The sequence below is a fragment of the Fistularia commersonii genome, chromosome 27 (genome assembly GCF_037954325.1).
Source record: "Fistularia commersonii isolate RoL2024-O1a breed Wild chromosome 27, RoL_Fcom_v1.0, whole genome shotgun sequence".
NCBI classification, from domain to species: Eukaryota; Metazoa; Chordata; class Actinopteri; order Syngnathiformes; family Fistulariidae; genus Fistularia; species Fistularia commersonii.
In genome coordinates this window covers 6,983,070-7,005,295 of record NC_141310.1, presented here as the reverse complement: position 1 = coordinate 7,005,295, position 22,226 = coordinate 6,983,070, and the positions used below count along the sequence as shown (strand labels likewise).

The 22,226-nt window shown below is 40.2% G+C and overlaps 1 protein-coding gene across 1 annotated transcript; it reads left to right on the top strand.

The window, feature by feature from the left end:
- Nucleotides 1-350: 350 nt before the first annotated feature.
- greb1 (growth regulating estrogen receptor binding 1) lies at nucleotides 351-21,354 on the top strand. Its single transcript, XM_086175232.1, has 33 exons — nucleotides 351-504; nucleotides 672-779; nucleotides 1,156-1,332; nucleotides 1,435-1,617; nucleotides 3,570-3,683; nucleotides 3,780-3,914; nucleotides 5,435-5,581; nucleotides 5,706-5,828; nucleotides 7,105-7,290; nucleotides 7,971-8,107; nucleotides 8,324-8,600; nucleotides 8,687-8,815; nucleotides 8,958-9,152; nucleotides 9,399-9,596; nucleotides 9,688-9,871; nucleotides 9,988-10,171; nucleotides 10,317-10,453; nucleotides 10,558-10,909; nucleotides 11,011-11,126; nucleotides 11,296-11,501; nucleotides 11,637-12,228; nucleotides 12,481-12,637; nucleotides 12,715-12,817; nucleotides 13,037-13,192; nucleotides 13,398-13,531; nucleotides 13,618-13,779; nucleotides 14,212-14,416; nucleotides 14,922-15,084; nucleotides 15,204-15,322; nucleotides 15,719-15,951; nucleotides 16,035-16,235; nucleotides 16,433-16,571; nucleotides 17,428-21,354. The coding sequence occupies exons 1-33, from the start codon at nucleotides 351-353 to the stop codon at nucleotides 17,589-17,591; spliced, it is 5,970 nt and encodes a 1,989-aa protein (XP_086031358.1). The 3' UTR covers nucleotides 17,592-21,354.
- The last annotated feature ends 872 nt before the right edge of the window (nucleotides 21,355-22,226 follow it).

The window sequence follows — 22,226 nt, the reverse complement described above, 5'->3', positions numbered from 1 at the left end:
ACACAAGGCTGTAATACAACTAACTGATCCCGCTCAATTCCAGGTAAAAAAAAAAACAGAATTCCTTGCACCCCACACCACACCCACAAAATTCTTAGTGAGCCCCAAAAATCACACAGAAAACAGGCATCAACATAAACCCCAACATTAGTGGCTCGTTACAATAATATGATCAAACCGATTTATTTACTGTCATTGCAGCATATTATCCAAACTAGAGTGTACATTTAGAGGACTTATAGATATATAACTGAAATCCAAATTCAATTTCCTGGTTGCCTATTTTACAAATTTCATGAATATCAATCAAGTATCCAATCCGAATTTATTGTATCTTCCTCAGAACACCAATGGGGAATTCCTATGCAGGACAGCTGCGGACCACACGCTTTGAGGAGGTCCTTCATAACTCAATCGAGGCGTCACTTAGGTCGAACTCTGTGGTGCTTCGACCCGTCTTCTCTCAACTCTACCTGGAGGCAGAGCAGCCACTCACGCATGATGGTGGGTGATGTCATTTTAGGGTTTTAAACTTAGCATTATAACTTTGTGTTAAATAACCTGTTGTGTCAGAGGTGGAGCTAATAGTGATGAACCTACAAAAGTAACCGGTCACGCTCACAGTATAACTGCATGTCACACCCTTCATGTTTGTGCATGACCCACAACAGGCCGTACAGAGAACGATGAAGAGGATGATGACGATGGCTCAGAATCTAACAGCCCTCCAATACCTTATCAGATGAAACCCCCACCTGAGGGATGCTGCACCACAGATGGTTTGTAAACCATGAACGCACAAAGAAAGAAAAATCAGATGCCCAGCGGGCCACAAATGAGATTGCTTATTTTCAGCTACTAAGTGTAAGTTCTCCAAATGATGGACAAAAAGGGATTAATTGTCCTTTCTATCGCAGACCTAATCTCTACACCCTACATTTGTGCGAGTGTGCACCAAAAATATTCTCAGCGTTTATGAAATGCAGTGGCTTCTGCTTCAAGTAAAAAAAGGTTGCAGTTCAACCTTCGTGTTTTTTTCTAAAGGAAATTATAATTGCTGAAGTTCTGATTCCTACTTTGTGCAGCTCTGCCCACACATTAGTGATCCTCCACTAGGCTTATTTCTGTAGAATCTAACATTTTTTCTCTTTACAGGTTTCTGTCAGGCAGGCAGGGACTTGCGTCTGTCATCGTTGGCATCAGATCCTCTAGATGTGCCCCCTGGTTTCATGTTAGTGGGGTTAAAATCCCCCTCTCTTCCTGAGACTCTGCTGGTGTGTGCCGTGGATCGCCGTTTCCTGCCGGATGAACGAGGTCGAAATGCTCTGCTTGGTGAGGGGGAAAATCTTAAGCTAAATGTTTGTTGTTTTTTTTTTCTTATAAATATGCTTACACCAGTATTATACATTTTTAATGTGTGCTCCCTCTCGCCAGGCTTTTCCGGCAACTGTATGGGCTGTGGGGAGAAAGGATTCCGCTATTTCACGGAGTTCTCCAACCACATTAATTTGAAACTCAGCACCCAGCCAAAGAAACAGAAGCACTTAAAGTACCATCTTTACAGAAACAATCAGGGTTTGCTGGTTAAAGGAGCTCCTATCTGCTGGAGGGGACACGGTAAGAGCAGCAGAGATAGCGGCCATGTGTTTACTCTTGCAAAGAAAAGGGACTTTCCAAATGGAATTGTAACTCAAACACTAATATCATTGTGGGTGTCCTCTAATTTTTGGACTATTAAGCTCATCTGAATATAAACCGCACAGGCTAAAAATATATATATATATGTGTACATATATAGGCCGCACTTGTCCATAAGCCAAAAGGGTCTGCGTTGCAACATGAGATATTTACACAGAAAGATGTTACACAAAGCATCTTTTTTATAAAAATTACATAAATTAGCCGCATCATTGTTTAAGCCGCAGTGTTCAAAGCGTGTGAAAAAAGTTGCTTGTAGTCTGGAAATTACAGTATTTCTCATTATGGCGGTCCAACATAGAAATGTTACTACTGTGTTGTACCTGGAGAAGAACCATACAGATTAGAAACTTACAGGAAATGGATACAGTGAGGTAACTCCGTCACAGTGCACACAGTTTTTTGAAAAGTAGAGACAAGACACTACAAATGCCATTTTCAGATGACTGGCAGAATTAGTAATGAAAAGCCCTTCAGTCACATGTTATAGTTGAAGATTCAGCTTCTGGTCATACACCATCATTTCGTTGTTTTAATTAATTACAATGCACAAGAAAATACTATAGTATTTCTTTTCAATAGTAGAAGTGCTTTTTTAGTAAAGAAGTAAAGAAGTAGAACAAGCAGGTGTAATGTCAATTAAAGGGTTGGTTTGAAATTGATGTGCCACCAATTTACAAGTGATGTGCTTCAAGACTGGCCCTTACCCTCTGATTGTAACTGTCATTTGTCAAAAATCTTTTTTGAGCTGATTTGTCAAAATGAACATGAAGTAAAAACACTGAGCAGGGGCGAAAGGTGACACACATGAGTGCATTCAGAGGCCGTGACCTGGAGGTAACCTTGAAATCACACCGTCGTCAATGGGCCACAGTAAAATCATCTGGCCTACCCAATTAATGCAGTGAGACAAAAGTTAAAGAACTCTGTACTCACACACAGACATATCAGTCTAAAATAACAGACAAAGATTGCACGCCCACACCATTTTCAGAGATAAATAAAAGAACCCTCAGATAATAGTCAGGAATTTAGAATTGAGAAGGTTGGTTTAGTCAGGTTTGGAGTATAAGAGGTTAAGTCAGCTCTTAAATGTCGTCCCTCTGTCTTCCTCCTGCAGCATCAAACATTTAGGCTCATTAAGGTGGAAGCAGCTTAAGAAAGTGGTTCTGCATCCCATCATCATATCTCTCTTTGCATCCACACATTCACACACACACCTACAGTCATGGCCAAAAGTTTTGAGAATGACACAACCATAGAAACATCTGGCAAACTCATAAAAACCCTGAAGGAACAGACTTTGTGAAAGTGTCATTCTCAAAACTTTTAGCCATGACATCACACATAATATCTGCGCAAAACTGAACATACTACATCAATCAAAATCACACCAATAGTAATATCAATGGGTTGGTTTTTGGAATAGATTTTCTACTACAGTTGTGAGCTATTTGAATAACAGAAACATGTTCAGAATTACATTTCAGTCAAGAGTGCCTGCAGATGCTCTGTCAGCTTAAAGTGACTGTGTTGGTCAGTGGCATAAGTTATCTCCATGGGTGTAGCAGTCTTGTTCTAAGGCAAGGGAGTCTCTCAAATCCCTACCGATTCTGCCATGCTCACTGAATCCTTATGGACGCACTCCTATGATAGACGTTGGGACATGAAATTAGCAGACAGTGTAAACCGAAAAAAAACTCACCCTTTGCTCTAGTAAATCATTGCTAGATATCTCTTTGTTTGGCCCACACCTGTGATGGCACAGAAATAAAGCCTCGATTGTGCCTTTTCACTTCTATCCTGCTCTTACAGGGCTGCCTTTTTAACTTACGGTAACCATGATTGTATTGCATTTGTTTGCGGTTCAGATGGCAGGATGAGGCAGCTCGTGTCCACTGCATCAGAGAGCCATTTGACATCAGATGATCAGACACCTAACACAACATTAAGTCAACCCATACACACACCAGGAAACTACACAGGTAATTGACAAACATGAGAAAAGCACAATGATGCAAATACCTTTTAATTCATACCGTGATTATTCATACAGTTTTGTTTATCTCTGTATCAAACAGCAGCGCAAGTTGAGCCGAGTGGCCTGCCTCATATCGCCGATATCCACCACCCTCTGACAAACGGAAGTCATTCTGCTCCTTCTGTCACCCAGCCGGCTTTGAATCAGTCAGGGCCTGGAAGACCCTCCGCTACAGGTAATGTGTTTGCAAAATGGTCTCTTCACCTGGAAAAAGCCTAGGTGGTTGTCAGGCAAGATTCAAGCAATCGTAATTGCTAAAATGTGTAAACAAGGAAGCTGGACCTTTCTCAGATATTCACTTTATTCCCAGAAACAGAAAATAAATCATAAATCATATACAGTCATGGCCAAAAGTTTTGACACTTTCACAAAGTCTGTTCCTTCAGGGTTTTTAGGTGTTTGCCAGATGTTTTTATGGTTGTGTCATTCTCAAAACTTTTGGCCATGACTGTAAAATGGGGTACTGGTAAATTTTTGAGTATTCTTGTTCACCACAAAGTTGATGTTGTGTGCCTAACCTACTGCAGACTTAAATCATTTAACTTTTTTAAAGAAAGCGCAAATGATGTAATGGCGTCTTGGAGAGAGTTTGCAAATAACAACCAAGACGGCACCCTTCCTCATCCCTCTAAATGCAAAGTTGTTGCATCACAATTAGTATCATGTCATGTAGTTCAATGATAGTTTTCCTGCAAAACACGAGCTACGCTATCGAAAAACAATTAACAACAGTATGTTAACATGTAATTTTGACATCTTTAAACTCATCTTATTGCATAAAACAGGTTGCTCTTGTTGACAAAGTACCGTGCGCAATCCTGTAACTACTTAACTTTAAATATTCCTCATAATTGTTCTAATATAGGTTTCAGGTGTCACACTATTCACCTTTAAATTATGTTAACTGAAAACTAATTCTCCATTTGAGTGTATATTTTCGCAGATAATTTTGAGCTATATGCTGCAATGCTTTCTGGCATGCACATTATGCTCACTTTGTGTTTCGCTGTCATTACCCCCCTGGTTTTCTTCACACCTCTAAGAAGGGATCAGTCCCACCACCAGCAGCCCAAAGGGTCTCTCTGTGTGTCTGTGTTGTTTCGCCATTGCTATGGAGAAGCCAGCCAGCTGCATTGTGTTTTGGGGGTTGTCCTTTGTTTCCTCTGCTTTCATTTGCCAACACTTGAGGCACTTAACTTCTTCATCTCATTTTCCTTCTTTCTCTTTCCCTCCCTCTGTCACCTCTATAAACCAGGGTTGTAAAATTCTCCTGTAAAAGTCTTGTTTCCTACTTTCTCACTGAATAAAAAGCTTCCTTCCTGTGAATGTTGTTTTTTTTCATGGCTCTTTTAACATGTAGACCTTTTTTAAGTGAGTCCTCAATAATGCATTTCAACAGAGGATTAAAAGGAAGCGACAGCCCAATGCATTTCTGAAATACTGTCTCAATGAAATAATGTATCAACTGAAGTTCCTCCCTGAAAAGAAATTATTGCTTCTGTCCTGGATCTTAGAGCTATTAAAGTCTGACTCCTCAGCTTTTAAGGAAACCGTTATAATAGTTGTAAATATTAAAGTAGGATGGAAATCACTTAGCCTGAACAGAGGAATGCATTTTGGCATCGTGGTGTAAATATATGAGAAATATTTATGAACCACATGCAAAATTTTAAGTTTTGTTCTCTCTCCTTCCAGGGACACATATAAATGCTGGACCCCCCAAAAAGAGGCATAAAGGGTGGTCCCCTGAGTCTACCAACAGCCTTTTAGAAAACACAGTGAAAACACAATCATCCTCCTCAGCATTGCCAGTGTGCACAGCAACAAACGGAAGCAAATTAGGTAAAAGTGGGAGACAAAGGATTAAGGAAGCGAAATAATGTGGTGTAAATAAATAAAAAATACATTTTTAATCAAATTTCCATGTATGTATGTGTAACTTTAAGTATATTTTGTGCCCATTTAGAGACTACTACACCCCAGAAGTCTTTGCAGACATCCTTAACTCCACTCCCCCCCCCTGCTCTGTCTGTAGCGGTGCCTGATCAGCTTTTACACAATTGTGGACTGCAGCCTGTCATCTTCAAAGGTCAGACTAACTGGTAGATCAATGGCATTGAATAGCAAAATACTCCTTTTCTCTCTGCTACAATGACCCACATATATCAATGTTGCTTTTTTTATTTCATATTTTAAAATGTAATTAGGGTAATAAAAAAATCCAATATGGGATTCAAAAACTATGGACAGTGGGCCCAATCTGTTGTTACCCATCTAATTATGCTAACCACCCTCATATATATTTTTTAATAAGATATGTGTGGCAGACGTGGTGCAAGTAGTACACAAAAAACTACTTAGGTCACGCATTAAGGTTGAACTGATCAAATCTAAACATTTAACGGTTTTCCCCTCATTTTTCAGGTACACCAATTCTAAACTCTTTGTGTAATTCGGGTCACATGATAGATGCGTAATAGTTGAGGAGTGCACCAAGAAAAATTGTGCCATGATTAACATAATTCTCTTGTAAAGACGTCTTCTCTGGAGATACCTTTCAAGCAGGTGAAAGGACTAGGTTTTGAGTCAGCACACAGTAGATGGCTAATGGGCCTTTTAGCTTTTCTCCTCTCACAGGTTAGAGATCAGCCAAACCCCAGAGGCTGTTGTTCTTTGTATAACCTGGTCAATGTGTCTATCGTCTCTCCTCATCCTCATATATCTGGAACGCTTCCTGTCTTCAGTGGATATACTCAGATCCTTTTCTTCTCTGACTCTTTCCAATTCGTTTCATCATTTGTCTTCCATTTATTATATGCCACATGTTATTTCCAAGCTTTTACAACCACTACTCTTTATGGTTTCCATCACATACCTCAATCCCTACTTCTGTTTCACAGTCAATTAGAATTTTTTAAAGCTGAATTTCCCCAATACTCGATCCCATACAGGGCCTGGCTTCAGTTTGGATTGGTTGCATTGTATGGAGCACTTGGTTTAAAAGAAATATACATCTTTCAACAGACAGCATTGTAAAAGGAAACAAGAAATAATTTAAGGCTTTTTTTTATTGAGCCATAAGATAACAATATGAATGTATCCAAGATGTGTTCCTTTGTAGGTAGACATCACTCATAAGTCCATGCTTTTTCATTGATTTATGAATTTTATAGATGCACTTTTTTCAAGGTAAGCACATACGTGAGTAATTTGGGATTTGGTGTTTTATTCAAGGGCAGATCACATGGTGAATAGTTGAATGAACAACTGTACTGTATATGTCGTGTAAAACCGTTCAGTAACATCAAATCCCAAATCTAAATCAGTAACACATGTTCACCTTTTTGTTTGTCTTTATCTCACAGGCCATGGCCCTCTCCCTCAGCTGACAGGCAATGTTGGTGAAGTACTTGTCAGTTCTCTTCTCCAGAGCTGTTACCTGAGCTCCCAGACACTCCCCAGAGCCTACCAGCATTACGGGCCATCACCCATTCAGCCACTGTCAACTGAGATGCAGATTCTTCTCACCGTCTACTACCTTGTTCAGCTAGGTCCGATTAAAACTTTTCAATTAATCAATTAAAACTAATCACGATCATAAGAGTTTTGTACATAAGTAGTGTTGGGTTGCATTTCATCCACTGAATGGAAGCAAACTGAAATTTGCAACCTGACTAAAAGAAAACTTGTAGGTAGTTAATGCTCATTTAAACCGCTCGAAGAAGAGTGGGGCATTTACGTAACTGGTTGTGTGATCAGCCTGGAGTGTTGTGACAGAGGGATTCGTCACTATTAGCATGTATATTTTTCTAATCTTAATGTTATGTAGACTTTAATCTTCAACATTGTGGCTTTGTGACATAGGATATTAGATGTAATGCAGCTGTAATGAGATTGACTGTATAACACGACCCCTTCAACATCTAATCTTTATCATTTAATTGGTTCACTTTCAGTGTTGGGGGAGATTATTTCTCTTTATCTTGTGTGATTAAGACATGCTTGAGCCTCTTAATTGTTCTGATGCTAAATACTTTGCACCTTTGAAGCTTTCTCATAGAGGAAGTTGAATACCTTTACCAGTCTTCTTTTGGAAAGGATATTGTAATAAATGTCTTAAAATGTCCAATTTTGTGACTTGTCTTAGTTCTGTCAACCTAAGCCACACATTTCAGGTACATCTGAGTTTGTTTGTTTTTTTCATTATAATTTCTCTTACCAATTTTTGAAGGTTCTAATCAAGTGCTCTTGATTGAGGACTTGGAGCAGATATTCATGAGGTCATGGAGGGAGTCTCACCTCAGTGAAATCCGACAGTACCAACAGCCTCAAACAATTGCCAGCCAAGGACGGCTTTATGGAATAGAGGTAAATCTTTTATGATGGATAAGAATATCTCACCAGATATACATGTATACAAACATGTACTGTATAAACTCATTGATTCTTCGAGCAAATTAGAGTTGTACTGTCTTTCCATCACACAAGTGTCAAGAGAACAGGGTTCCTCCTTTACTGAAAGTAATACTTGTTCTTGAATAAGCCTGAATGGTTTACTAAATAATGCCTTCTCTTTTTTGACAGCACTCCTCCACCATGCCAGGGCTCCCCCTGCATCTTTCCTTACCCTCCCAGAGTCAACAACCTTTGACACCCAGCCAGCTTCCCTGGCTCGCCCAGCTGGCTGCATCTTCCTGTGGGGAGGGAGTGGTGGTTTTAGGGGAGCATGTTGGATCTTTGGCTCAAGGCCTTCACCAAATGTTCAGCAAGCTAATGGAAGGGCAGTTTGAAAACACCAATTATGTAGTGATCATTGTCACCACTTCAGGACATGAAACACAGTCCTGTGTGGTGGTTACAGGTGGGAAGCTTTTTTTTGTATGTGAAATAGTTTTGTTTAAGACATAAAGTTTAGTGTCCAATCAGTAGTATTAATGTATTTTACAGGTAAACACCAATGTCGAGCATTGGCAGAAAGGATATACTCTCCCAGTGAGGGTCTGAGGGAAATAAACCATCAGCTATCCACTGGTCTCGCCCAGGAACTCATCCATTACTGCAACTCGCTCGGACAAGGTGCGTTTAGCTGACTATCTTTTGCTTTGATTGCGGCCTCTGTGCCTTTATGTATGTTTTGGTAATCTTGCGTATAATTTTGAATTTATTTTGTGCTACAGTATATGCATGTTCAGTGTTTTTGGGGCGCCCTGCTTCACAGATGGTGATATGGATTCCCTACTGGATAACGCCACCTTGTACAGCAACGAACCATCTCCAATATCCAGCAGTCAGGAGTCAGTTGATGACAGGAGTCTCAAAAGCACACACAGTCCAAAGAATTCACACACACAGGGTTTAAAAGACTCATCCAGCCCAAAAGAAAAAGCTGTAACTCAAAAAGACTCCTGTACAGGTAAGACAGGTATTTAGATTTGTGCTTGGAGTCATGTTATACCAAATGTACAATTAGTACTAAAGTATGTAATATGTAAGATAGTGTTTGAGATACTCTGTCTCAAAGAGTAAAACTGATAATATCAACAATCCAAGGCAAATGTCTAAATATTTGTCTCTTCATAATTGTAACATACCTAATTATAAACCTCATTATATAGTCGCATAACCTTAAAGTCACTCATATGTCTGTGTGTGTTTGTAGAGTACTCGGTAGAGTGGCGTGAGGTTCGGCCCATCCAGCTGGCAGTGGCCAGAAAGCTTCTGTCTCACGTATGTGCCATAGCAGACTCCAGTACGCAGAACCTGGATCTTGGCTCCTTTGACAGGGTCAGCTTCCTGATCTTAGTACCGCCGTCTGAGGTCACATTTCAACAGACCGTTCTACATCTCTGGAGCTCTGGTTAGTTTTATCCTTGTGGTTTTTTACAAGAAATTTAAGGATGTATTTGTCTCTAAACATGTTCTTGCTTATTTTTTACTTCATCTATAAGGTGTTCTGCAGGAGCTTGGGGGTGTAGAGCAAGAGTGCGTGTCACATCGGGACGCTGAGCATTATGTGGTCAAGATGGATCTGAGTGCTCAGACACGAATTGATAGCCTCATCCAGGAGGCACACAGCAACTCATGCACTCTTCACATCCTGGTCCATGACCACGCTCACTGGGACATTAGCAGGTGTGCAAGAGAAGATGATAATATGTATATGTTGATTTTTGTATTTTTTTTTTACTTCAAGTGATACATAATTGCATCAACAAAGCAGTCTCTCGTTGTTTCTTTCCATCACTCAGTGCATCCCATAATAGCTCAGACACTGGTTTGGGTCTGGTGGACCAGTTACTAAACTCGCGCCAGGTCAGAGAAGCCCCCAACATCCTGATACTCCACGTCACATCGTTCCCCTTTGCGCTGCAGACACAGTTCACACGCATCAGCCCCTACAATGAGATTCACTGGCCCTCAGCCTTCAGTAATGTAAGATTCAAACACAAAGGCTGTACCCAGTGACTACTCTGTATGCGCACTTACATGCTGTACTTTTTTAGGGTTTTTAATGTGATTGACTTTGCACTTGAATTGTTAATGCTTTTATCTGTGGTGGGTATGGTACTTTGTACAGGACGTGGACCTTTACCATGAGAGAACACGCTACTTTGGTGTGTCTGAGCTTTTGGAGTCCACACGTTCTGGAAACAGCCTGCCTCTGATGCGCTATGATTCGTCTTTTGAAAGCATGGTGTCAGCCCTTGAAGAAAAGTAATAGACTTAAATATGTACACAATCGCACATTCTTGATCCCGTTTGAACATGCTAAAATTGTTGTAAAAATGAAGAAATGTCTCTCTCTCGCTCTCTCGCAGGTTCTTTAAGTTGCACAGTGCTGTGATCCGCACAACGGTTCTGATCCATCACTACTGTGTAGCTCTAATGGCTGTATCAGGCAGAATCAACAGCTCACACACTTTGCACAAACACACATCTGTGGAGACCATGGAGATAGTACAATCACTGCTCTCCGCTGCCCAGCAATGCCCTGCTCACCATGGCCATATGGTTCTGCTGCGTATCCCGTCTTTGGCTCTCGCAGCGTGGGCACATCGTCGGCTGTCCAGGGTCAGAAGGCAACTAGGTCTTGAGGAGAATTTTGAAATCATACTGGGGAATCCAAACCAACCTCTCAATATCGGACAGAATTTTATTGGTCAAATTAAGGTGAAAGACTAATTTCTAAAAATCCACAAAGAATTTAAGAATTTCATCACTCAGCGATTGATTTCAGTGACTGTAATATTGAAGCAATTTTTATCTAGCAGATATGGCTGAAAATTCAAGATGCTGACTGGGTTCCTCGCACCTACCTGGAGCTCGAGGCTCTTCCTTGCATCCTGATCATGTCAGGAACTGAACCACTGGGAGAATCTCTCCCAAGGTAGGTACACAAGAAACACTCAATAGGCTCTTCGATCTTAATATTTGCTGACCTATACATGGGATGTATGAATGCTGTAAAATAATTAAATTGTAATTATATTATGTCTTAGTGAACAAAATCTATTGAAGGTAAACTGAGTTCAGCCTGATTTAACTCTTCCCTTCAGGTCACTAAAGTACTGTGACCTTCGAGTAATAAACTGCTCGCATCTTCATCGTACAACGCTTGAGCAAGAGCTTGGACTCGCTGCTTACCTGCTGAAGATTGAGTCACGACCCCCAATCAATCCTGGACCAGGAAGTGACCTTCTCGAGAGTGATGCAGAAAAGCTCAGCAGCACTGATAATGAGGAGGAGGAGGGGCAGGAGAATGGTGAGTTTACAATAGATGGTAACGCTCGTTGTTTGAATCAAAAATTATAGAGATTTGGTCAATGCAGAATGATTTCACTGTCTTGTGAGAGTGAATAAATGTATTACATACAGTCTTAATTTTTTTTGTTCCTAGGCGGCTCACCTTTGCCATCCAACCAACCACTCCCATCATGTTCGGATGGCACTTCAGATCATATCCCTGCGCAAAGCAATGTCTCTCCAAATCTCCAGAAAAGTAAAAATGACACGGTCCAGTCACAGGCTTCACCTCAGCCTCAACCCTTATCCCAGTCTTTTTTATACCCTGCACCCTCACTTTACAATCACAGCCAACATCAAGTACAATCGTATCCTCCAACCCAGCCAGTGTTCCATCCACAGCTCCAGATTCATAGTCAAAGTCATTTAAATTCCCAACCTTACACTCAGACATTTGCCCAATATCAGCCCCATTCCCAGATGCAAATATCCCAGCCCCAGCCTCAACCGCTGCCCACTGCCCACTCTCGTTGTCAGCACTCCAAATCCACCTCGTCTGGTTCTCTGTCCCCCCGTGCCTCTTCTCCTCATCTGAGCTGCTCCTGGGCACGGGGGGTGAGTTGCCCACCTTCTGTGCTCCTCCCTCATTCCCTGTATGACATCATAACAGCCAATGACAGCAGCGGCCTTCCCCGGTGTACCTCCTTCCTGCCACACATGTCCGTCGCATGGGCAAGCAGCTTCAGGTGAAACATACATTTACATGATTACGGACTGAAAAAGAAAAACAGCGAATCAGAATTTTCTGCTTCTATTTTTTGGAATGTGGATGTAAAAAGTATAACCAACCATCTAGCTTAACCTTTCACATTAACACAATAGCCAGGCTTTTCACTTATAATATTTTACATCTCCTTAATGGTTCGCTAAAGAATTGTAAAATTTGAATAATGAGATGAATCTTGTCTTGTGTTTGTTTGCATTTTGCGTGTGTGTAGGCCCTTGCTGAGTAAGATGATGACATGTACTGAACAGTCACTGTATTATCGCCAGTGGACGCTCCCACGCTCGTATCACATGGACAGCAGCAACCGCAAAGAGGGACGAACTGACAACTTTCACCCTCGCAGGCTGCTGCTCAGTGGACCCCCGCAGGTACTCTCTGTAATTGTCCGTATTCATATCAAACACGTGCTTTGCGACTACATTCTTTTTCTTTTTTCTCATGTCAGGTGGGTAAGACAGGAGCGTACTTGCATTTCCTGGGTATTCTCTCTCGGATGCTTATCCGGCTGATGGAGGTGGATATCTACAATGAAGATGAAATAAACATAAGTCAGTATATTAACAATATCAATCTTTTTTAAATCACACACACTGTAATTATGGGAAGCAGTCTTGATTTTTACAATGCATACATATTTGTTTTTTCAACATCGTACATCGCACAATTTCTTTAAACTTTGCCTCTGGATCATATAACTAATATGACTAACGCATGAAGCTGTATTTAAAGTGTGTTCAAGCTTGTGTGTCTGCTTCTTGTCAATTCAGATTCCCAGGCAGAGGGGGTGCAATACCACCCACCAAATGCTCCCTGGCCCAAACCAGACATTGTGAAGACAATGCCCTTTAACTACATTGTCCATGACCCTAAATACGATGACATCAGCACAATCTTTTGTCCAGGATATAAACCAGGTTCTGATGGTAGGTACAGTCAGTCGAACAAAAGCAGTAACAATTTAACACCATTGTATCTACATATCAAATACTGTCCCTTACCCACTCATTCTCTCTGGAAACTATTAAGATGTGGGATTGCAGGGTAATAATGGTGAAATTATTTATATTAAGTATATATTCTGCATACGTATATGTAATCTCTTTTTGCCTTTTTTTTTCTTTCCTGCAGACCCCGTTCGCCAAGAGGATGTGTGCCTACGTAGGCGCACAACAAGGATCAAGCTATCAAAATACGCAGCTTACAATACCTATCACCACTGTGAACAGTGCCACCTTTATTTAGGCTTCAATCCCAGATACCAGGTCAGCATATAAATTCAGTGTCCAAAAGGACTTGGAATTTTCTTTTGAAATGTACACATCGAAATGTGTGTCTCGTTACCTTTTAGATGTACGAATCCACGCTGCATGCTTTCACGTTCACCCATCTGCTGCTTGGGGAGGAGATCCAGCTCTACTTTATCATCCCTAAATCTAAGGAACACCATTTCAGTTTCAGCCAACCTGGAGGACAACTGGAGAGCATGCGGCTACCCCTCACTTCTGATCAGGTTACTCTTTTGTGGATATTTGAAACAAAGCAGATAAACAGCAAATACATTAACCTAAGTAAATGTTCAGACAGCTCCTTGTAAGCCTCCTCAAAGCCAATTATGTAGCTACAGTAACTGACCATCTTTTAAACAGCTTTTTTAAATTTTTGACAAAATATCAACTGGAAACAGATCAAGTGGTATAAAGAAACATTTAGTTTCCATTTGGAAGGTTAGTGCTTCTTCAATTGCAACAGGCCTCTAACACCACTAGGGGGTGCCACAGGTCAGACTACACAAAATTGTCAGGCCATTGAAGTAAAGAAATAAAAAACTGTAAAAATGCAATAATCAAATTACAAAGCAAATCCAAATAAATTGCCATTAATTCAATATTAAAACAGACTTTATTATTGCCATTTTTAATGTGTTTAATTTTTATTCCTTCAGAATCCAGATTGCATCAAGAGTCCAATCTTCACCCCAACCACTGGTCGCCATGAGCATGGTTTGTTTAACCTGTTCCACGCAATGGATGGCGCCTCTCATCTTCATATATTGGTGGTCAAGGAATATGAAATGGCAGTTTACAAGAAATACTGGCCCAACCACATCATGCTGGTGCTGCCTACAGTTTTCAATGGAGCTGGAATAGGTTTGTCACTGCCACTTTATACAATCATGAAGTTATCTTACTGATATCTTTAACTCAGCGATTGTTTTTCTTATGTTAATACCTGTGAAACATTATCCACTAACCATCCTGGCTTGTACTTGTACAGAGTTATTTGCGAGTTTGGTGTTTTCCCTGTCCGCCATTGACAAAACTTTGAGATATTAGTTATTTAAAGTTTTCCATATCTGGAAATCAGACACACCTCACATATCAATCATCACCTTATCAAACCTAGAGACATTCCATAATCCACTGTAAGAATTGCTGCTGGAAGTGTAGCTGATGATGACAGCGGCAAGAGTTAACCAAGCAAGACTGCCTGCAGGAAGCCAACTTCCTGGTCTTCCCTGGTCTTTGCCAGAGCTCCATGGATCCGGTGTATTTTCAAGGGGAATAAAAAGAAGATATAGACTACAACATATTGATCATAGTTGTAAATGTTTCTTGGGGTGCCTCTAATACCTGTTCGTGGTATTTTTCAAAGGTGCTGCTCATTTTCTGATCAAAGAGCTTTCATATCACAACTTGGAGCTGGAGCGCAATCGCCGGGTAGACGGAGGGTGTCCAGCAGGGGATGTCTGGCCCTTCATCATCCTGGCTGATGATTCATGTGTGATGTGGAACGCGGTTGACCTCGACGCACGCAAGTATATATGGATACATTATGTGCATTAATTAATCATTGTCACTGTTGAAAAGCACACTACTTGTTTTTGATGTAGCATTCCATCAACTATCTTTCATTCCTTTCGCTCTGTGCTTCTAGTGGTCCGTTGGAGCATGCTGTGTCGTTGAAGCAGGTCTTGAAGCACATGGAGGCCTGCCCTGATCTGGCCCACTATGGGCTGTGTGGGATTCGGAAGTGGAACAGTCGTGGACTAACAGGTCAGGATTTACACGGTCAAAAATCTTGGAACACCAGGAACTACCCCTGTCTAAAACAAACTCTGTAACAGCGTAACAAAAGAGCAGTGTATTCTTTGATCGGGCGGCGTGGCACAGGAGGTAGAACAATCGTCTTTGGAACTGAGCGTTCCTGGTCCGATTACCGGGTCCTCAGACTGTGTTGAGGGGTTGTTGCTTGTCTGGTGCCGCTAGATGGCAGCCTTCTGCCTATGGTTCATCCATTATGGGTTAATTGCACAGAATGATTGAATGAAAATTATCACCAATTAAGTTTCTATTTGCAGTGTTCTGTGGTAGTTGCCTTAAGCTGCATGTGTTTTAATCTATTAATATTTTATGTATTGACAATTTAAAAATCTGCTTGTTTGCATTTAGGAAATAAACAGAGGGAGCCTTTCTCCAGAGGTCACCTTCATGACTTTCTGCTTCTCAATGTCGACCTCAGTCAAAATGTCCAATACGACCAGAACCGGTTCACGTGTCATGACATTGACTTCACCCTGCGGCTGCACAGTGCTGGACTGATTGTCTGCCGGTTCAACAGCTTCAGTGTAATGAAGAAGCAGATTGCTATTGGAGGATACCGAACATTTATTATCAAGACAAAGGTAGCAGCTAAAGAAATTCTATCATTCAATTGTCAAAGCTGCCTGCTAAAGGTCACCTAAATATAATAAGTTATATTTTACAGATGACAGATGTTCCCACATCAGTGGGACCCTCACAGTACATCTGTGCCCCAGACAGCAAGCACCTTTTCTTGGCCACTCCAGCGCAACTCCTTTTGGAAAAATACCTCCAGCACACAAGTCACAAACTTTTTCCACTCAGTACCAAGAATTACACTCACCCAGTACTGTCTGTGGATTGTTATCTGAACCTGGGACCTGAGGTATGTGGTTCTTAACGTCATTATTGTAGGAGCCCTGCCAAAACCTGGGTTTTCAAACACTAGTTATTTTAAACTTAAACCTTAAACTTGTAGACAGATTATTTTCCAAGAAAACCCTGTTTTTGTGTTCAGGTGCGGAATACTTTACTGATACTCCGTCATATCATATCAAAATATTTTCTTCACACCTCTTGCAGGTAACCGTGTGCTTTGTGAGTTCAAGACCTCACTCTATCAACATCAGTACGACAGGGCTGCTGTTCAGTGGGCTGTTCCTCTGTTTTGCTGACTCATTTGTTACTGCTGGGTTCCTCAAGAAATTCACTTTTCTCAAAGGTATAGCGTGAACTTATACATAAGGAAAAGCATTGATATTATGTGTGAACATAACTGCGCAGAGCAGGTGTACTGAATTCAACATATTAATTTTACACTATTAATTAGGACTCACTCATGTGACTTATGCCATAGTTACTTCCATCATAGAAAGGTGATTTAATTTCTCTCATTCTATTCTATATCTGTCTGCACTCCTAAGTGATTATTATCAATGAAGCCAGACCTCATTTCTATGTCAATGTCTGTCACATAGACTTCATAGAAGTCAAGTGTTAAATAGGCTGCAACAATTTCCAAACAAATGCAAATTGCATTCATGAAGAGTTCAAAATCAAGAATTAAACCGCGTCAAACGAACTGTAGCTGATCAGAATTGAAGTACGTTTGGGAAAACAAGCCTCTTAAATCTGTTACTTGTCGTCATGTGGCCATCCCTGACAAAGTACATGTTGTACAAACTGACCTCATTATGTGGTTCCATTCTTTGCAATTAAATCAAAGCTACATGTGAGTTAAAGCTACTTTATTAGTATGGAGCAGTAACATGGACATTTTGGTCATCATTGATGATGAAAAGAAAGTGTGTTCAAAGAAGCAATATATGTATCATTACATTCTCTGCTCTCTTTTTCTAGATGAATATTAGCAACTTTATCAATTGTATTCTTGAATAGGTGGAAAAACTTAAATGAATGATTGCATTTTCACTTGAACTATTATGCCTTGTCCCATTCCTATGTGTTATGTGTACTTGAAATATCCTATTCTGTGTTGTTTTTTTCTTTTTTAATTTTTTTGAGTCATTTTCATTTCTATGTCATATTTCAAGTTCTCTCTTGTTGATTCCCTCTAGGTGCGACTCTGTGTGTGATCAGCGCAGATCGAAGCTCCTTGAGACAAACAGTGGGCAGGCTGGAGCTGGAAGAGGAGTGGAGGTTCAGGCTCAGCGATGAATTCCAGACCGCAAATGCCAAAGAGGATCGACCCCTCTTCTTCCTGACTGGAAAACATATATGAAGGGAATACGCTCATCAACCACTTTATTAGGTACTCCTAGCTAGTACCATGTTCAAACCTGCATTTGCCTTCAGGTCTGCCTTAATTGTTGGTCACATAGATTCAACAAGGTGATGGAAATATTGCCTGATCTTTTGATGCTAATGTGAAAGTATCACATAGATGGCGCAGCTTTCTCATGTTCACCTCTGTGATGCAACTTTCCTGTTCATTCACACCCCAAATGATCCTTTTTGGTTTGTGATCTAATTACCATGGAGGACATTTGAGTAACTGCGACTTCATTGTCAAGTTACTAGTTTGAGACGATCTGAGCTTTGTGACGTCGCAGGTCCTCCTGCTAGAATTAACCATCAGAAGAATGTGCCCTGTGGTCACAATGGGGCGGATATGGTCAGTTAAGATACTCAGGTTGGCTGTGGCTCCCAATCAATGGTCAGTTTTACAAGGGGCTTGACATGTCTTGGAAAATATCCCACATACAACAACCAGTCTGAGACAGTGAAACAAAGATGGATGGATGCTGTCTATGCTAAATTTTGGCCTGACCATCAATATGTTCCAGAAGAAGACCAGGCAACCTTTTTCCAGAGTTCATATGTTCAGTCAAGAGTGGTTTGCTGCTGCTGTAGCTCATCTGCCTGACGGCTGGACATGTCAGAGGGTTTAGAAATGGTCTCCTCCATATCTTTGTTGTAAAGAGTGTTTCTTTAAGCAACTCGTTCCTTTCTTTCACCTTAAACCATCTAGCTATTTTCCTCCTACCTCTGGACTCAGCCGTTCTTCCCCAGAAAAAGGATGCTGACTGGATATTTTCTAATTTTTCAGAATAGTCCCTTCTAACCCTTGTTTGGTTATTCATGAAAACCTTAGTGGATAATTTTTTTCTTTAAAAAAAATCTAGCACCAATGACCACTAAAAGTCACTTAATCACCTATTTTCCCCTTCCATTTGGATACTGAGTACTCCAGCCAGTCATCTTGACTGTCTTTGCAGGACTGAATACACTGATACTGCCAAACAACCAGCTGATAAGATTCTTGGGTTTACAGGTAGCTGAACTGGCTTACTTCATAAAGTGCCCAGTAGGTCAATACCTTACATTGATTTGATATCTGTTGAAAGCCAAAAAGAGGTCATGTAAACAACTGTTCTATAGAATGATAGAACACAGTAATTTTGCAAAATAATCAAAAACAAAATGACATTGTTGTGTGTAGACTTTTTAAAACCAAATAACTACTTATATAGGGAATAGAGCCATACACAAACGCACTCGTAGGACATGTTTATGAGTCCCAGGTCAAGGTTGGCACATTCAAATGCCAAAGGTGATCAATAAATTTACCAAAATATTTGGTCAAAAAGGAATTCCTGATTAATCTGTATATATTTATGTGGCATTGATAATGACAACATTCTCACTTTATTTACACTTAGAAAGGGTTCAGGAGGATTTTGAGGAAATATTTTGTTTACATGTGAATTGGTTCTTTATCCAATGTTCTTTAACCACTACATTTTTTTTACTCTAAAAGTGCTGTTTTTTTCTAAATTGAAAATACCAATTGTACAATAGTACAATAGCCCAGTATATTTAATGAATATTAGACATGGAGACCGATTGAAACTAAACTGAATTGGCTCCAAAAAATAATTTCTGAATATGTGACGAAAGTCACTCTGATTGCAAGTGCTGCTCTGTATTTCTTAATGTGTGTTTGCAAATCTGTGTGTAATTTCTGACTGCAATACTCCCAGCATTCCGTGGCCTTTTTTGAGGGTGCACAAATATGAAACGTTTTCCTTTAGATAGAAACATTCATTTGTGTGCAATTGTAGCCGACGTTTGGCAGTAAACATTTCAATGGCTAATGTTTAAATTTATTTTGCGTTCAATGTTTTTAAATTCTGATTATTTTGAATATAATTTGTTACAAAAACGTACTGATTTGTGCATGTACAAGAAAAACGGGGTTTGTTTTGGATGTAGAGCATTTTGTGTGTAAAGATAGTATGTCTCTTTGTACTGTTTGTACTGTTTTTGGAAGCTGTTGCAGAAACACGAATCCACTGTGAATTAGCAGTATTTTATCATGTAGAGTTTTGTAAGCTTTTAATTTTATAAATGTACAGACATGTTACAGGATTCTCAGATGTGGTGTTATCTCCCCTTTTATTTTCAAAGATGTCCCTTCTGCAGTGTAACAGCAGCACAAGTCTCTAAGTCTCCAGTTTCACTGCAGGCCATCATGTAAGAGTGTATGTGTGTGTGTGTGTGTGTGTGTGTGTGTGTGTGTGTGTGTGTAAGTGCATGCGTGCGCGCGCACACTCACATGCACACACTCCTCTGAAAAAGCTGAGCAGCAAATCTGAGAAGATGACAAAGATGGCAATTGGGCACCTGAAGAGGCAGTGAAGTCCAACATCTCTGAACATTCTCAGATTTCCTCCAAGTACTTACTCTATTCCCAGAACACACTTGTTGGTAATTTCAGTCTAAATCAGTCTCTGCATGTGTAGCAAAACGTCTCTACCGACCAAAACAGATTTTATCACATGACTCACAAGGGAAATTCAGTCGAGCTTCTGCATCTTCTTCAAGACGCTGTATCAAAATCAGTCAGTGAAGAATCTGGAGTCAACAGCTCTACATCTTGCAAAAAGTGACACAACGCAAAGCGATAAAGATTCTGAAGAAAACAAACCAGGAAACTACCAGATCCTTGGCCTGTTGTCAAAATCCAAAGGAACTGGAAGACTCTTCTCTCCAGCTTGTCTTCTGCACCTTTTTCCCCCTAAAGATATCTTATATATGCTGCTACTTCTGGATCAGTCATTTGGATATCCTTGCATTGTTTCTGAATGATCCAGGACCTCTTAGCCCTTCCTTTTGTTTCTGAAAAACAGCAGAGCAGCCCAGGATTATGACAACTGTGACCTGGAATCATGATGCATTTCGAAGAGCAAGACAACGATTTCAGCGGCCACAGTGAGGATGACAGTCCCCTTTACAGCTGGTCCTGGGTAAAAAAGAAAACACACTGACACAAATCTAGAAAGGTTATTGAACTCTTCCTTCACATTTCTGCCTATATTAAAGGGTATTTGTTGGAAAGACTGATAGAGTGGATCGAAAATCTTGCAAAATATGAACCAACGAGGAAAAACAGTAATGCCTTACTAATAAAATGCCAAATATAACAGCTGAAGAACTTAAAAAGGAAATGTTGGAACTAGAACAGAGTAGGACAGACATGCAGTACCTAGCATCACAAAGTTGGGATTGGTGGCTCTTTACACTTCTTTCTCTTATGATTGTAAAGAAGATAGTTCTTTCGTAAACTTCTTTTGCTGTCCTTTTTTGGCAGCCAAAATGTTTGTTACTGTAGTTCAATTTACATTTTGCATTCCTTAAACTTTCTTAGAGCTTTTACACTACTAGGGTGACATGAGGTTTAACATCTCACAAACGTTCCATTTTTAATTAATACGATTGTTAATATAAATTTATTCAAGTTTTCTAAAAAAAGACTTCACTTCACCTTGCTTTAACAATTAAAAGATTATTTCAATTTCACGTTGCTTGTTTTACCTATCAACTTCATCAAATCATATAAAGAAAACATGGTGTTTTGTGGAAAATGTTGATAAGTTTCTGTTTTTTTTTTAAATGTGGCCTTCATGCAGTCATGCGGTACATTACAAGCTTAATACTTTTGCAGTATGTGGAAAAATATCATCAAGTCTAGTAAATAAATATTCAGAGGTCTGGCAGCACATACATGTCCATGTGTCTGATAAGTGTTTCCTCTCAAAGAGAACAGTTATACAATCTGTAAAATGCTGTTTGTCTGGGTCGGTTTAATGGTTACCAATGCAAATTCTTCTATAACCAATTAATTTTACAAGAAATGGTTGTTAAAGCATTTAGCAGATAATATTGTTAAGGTCAAGCCAGGATAGTAAAGTGTGGCCCTGAAACCCAATCACATTACCCTCTAGCCCAGCATGTCTGGTACAGCTCCATGTTGGGGGGTTGGCTTCAACTGTTTATTAAGTTGCTCAAGCTGAGCTCTGATTGGTCGAAGAAGCCTAGCCCCCATAGAACACCCTTATCTCCGTGGTGATGAAATGAATGCATGCCTGACCTCAGAGTTCCTGGGAGCCAGGAGTCTTCTCTTGTCTCAGCCAACCACCTTCTTCCTCCCTTGCTTCCTCTCACGTGTCATGACGTCGGGTGGCACTGCAGGGCCATGGCCTGAGGGATGAAAGGAAATACATACACATGCACACACACACACACGCACACACACAAAAAGTAAACACAGGGGTATAATGTAAACATTAACCAACCTACATAAACTTACCAAATTCCAATGAAAAGTTTAGTTTCATTTACTGTTTACAGTTTTCATTTCTCTCACAGCTAAAATATGTGTATACAATTCCTCTACCCAAAGTAATGTAAAACATTTAACCTTGCTTAACCCAAGTACAAAAACGCTTCTCATTTTTTAAATCCCTGTGGTTAGTGGTATTCTTTAAATAATGTCACTTCAAAAATCAATATACGCCTGGTTTTGTGAACACTAATTTTGTCCTTTTTTTGCTTTGTTTTGCATTTTTCCCTT

Bases quoted from the DNA above. Each gene is read 5' to 3' on its own strand.
- greb1 (XM_086175232.1), top strand. From the start codon at position 351: ATGGGGAATTCCTATGCAGGACAGCTGCGGACCACACGCTTTGAGGAG. The intron at 9,872-9,987 runs GTGTGCAAGAGA...TCCATCACTCAG, and splicing joins GCTCACTGGGACATTAGCAG to TGCATCCCATAATAGCTCAG. The intron at 10,454-10,557 runs GTAATAGACTTA...GCTCTCTCGCAG, and splicing joins GTGTCAGCCCTTGAAGAAAA to GTTCTTTAAGTTGCACAGTG.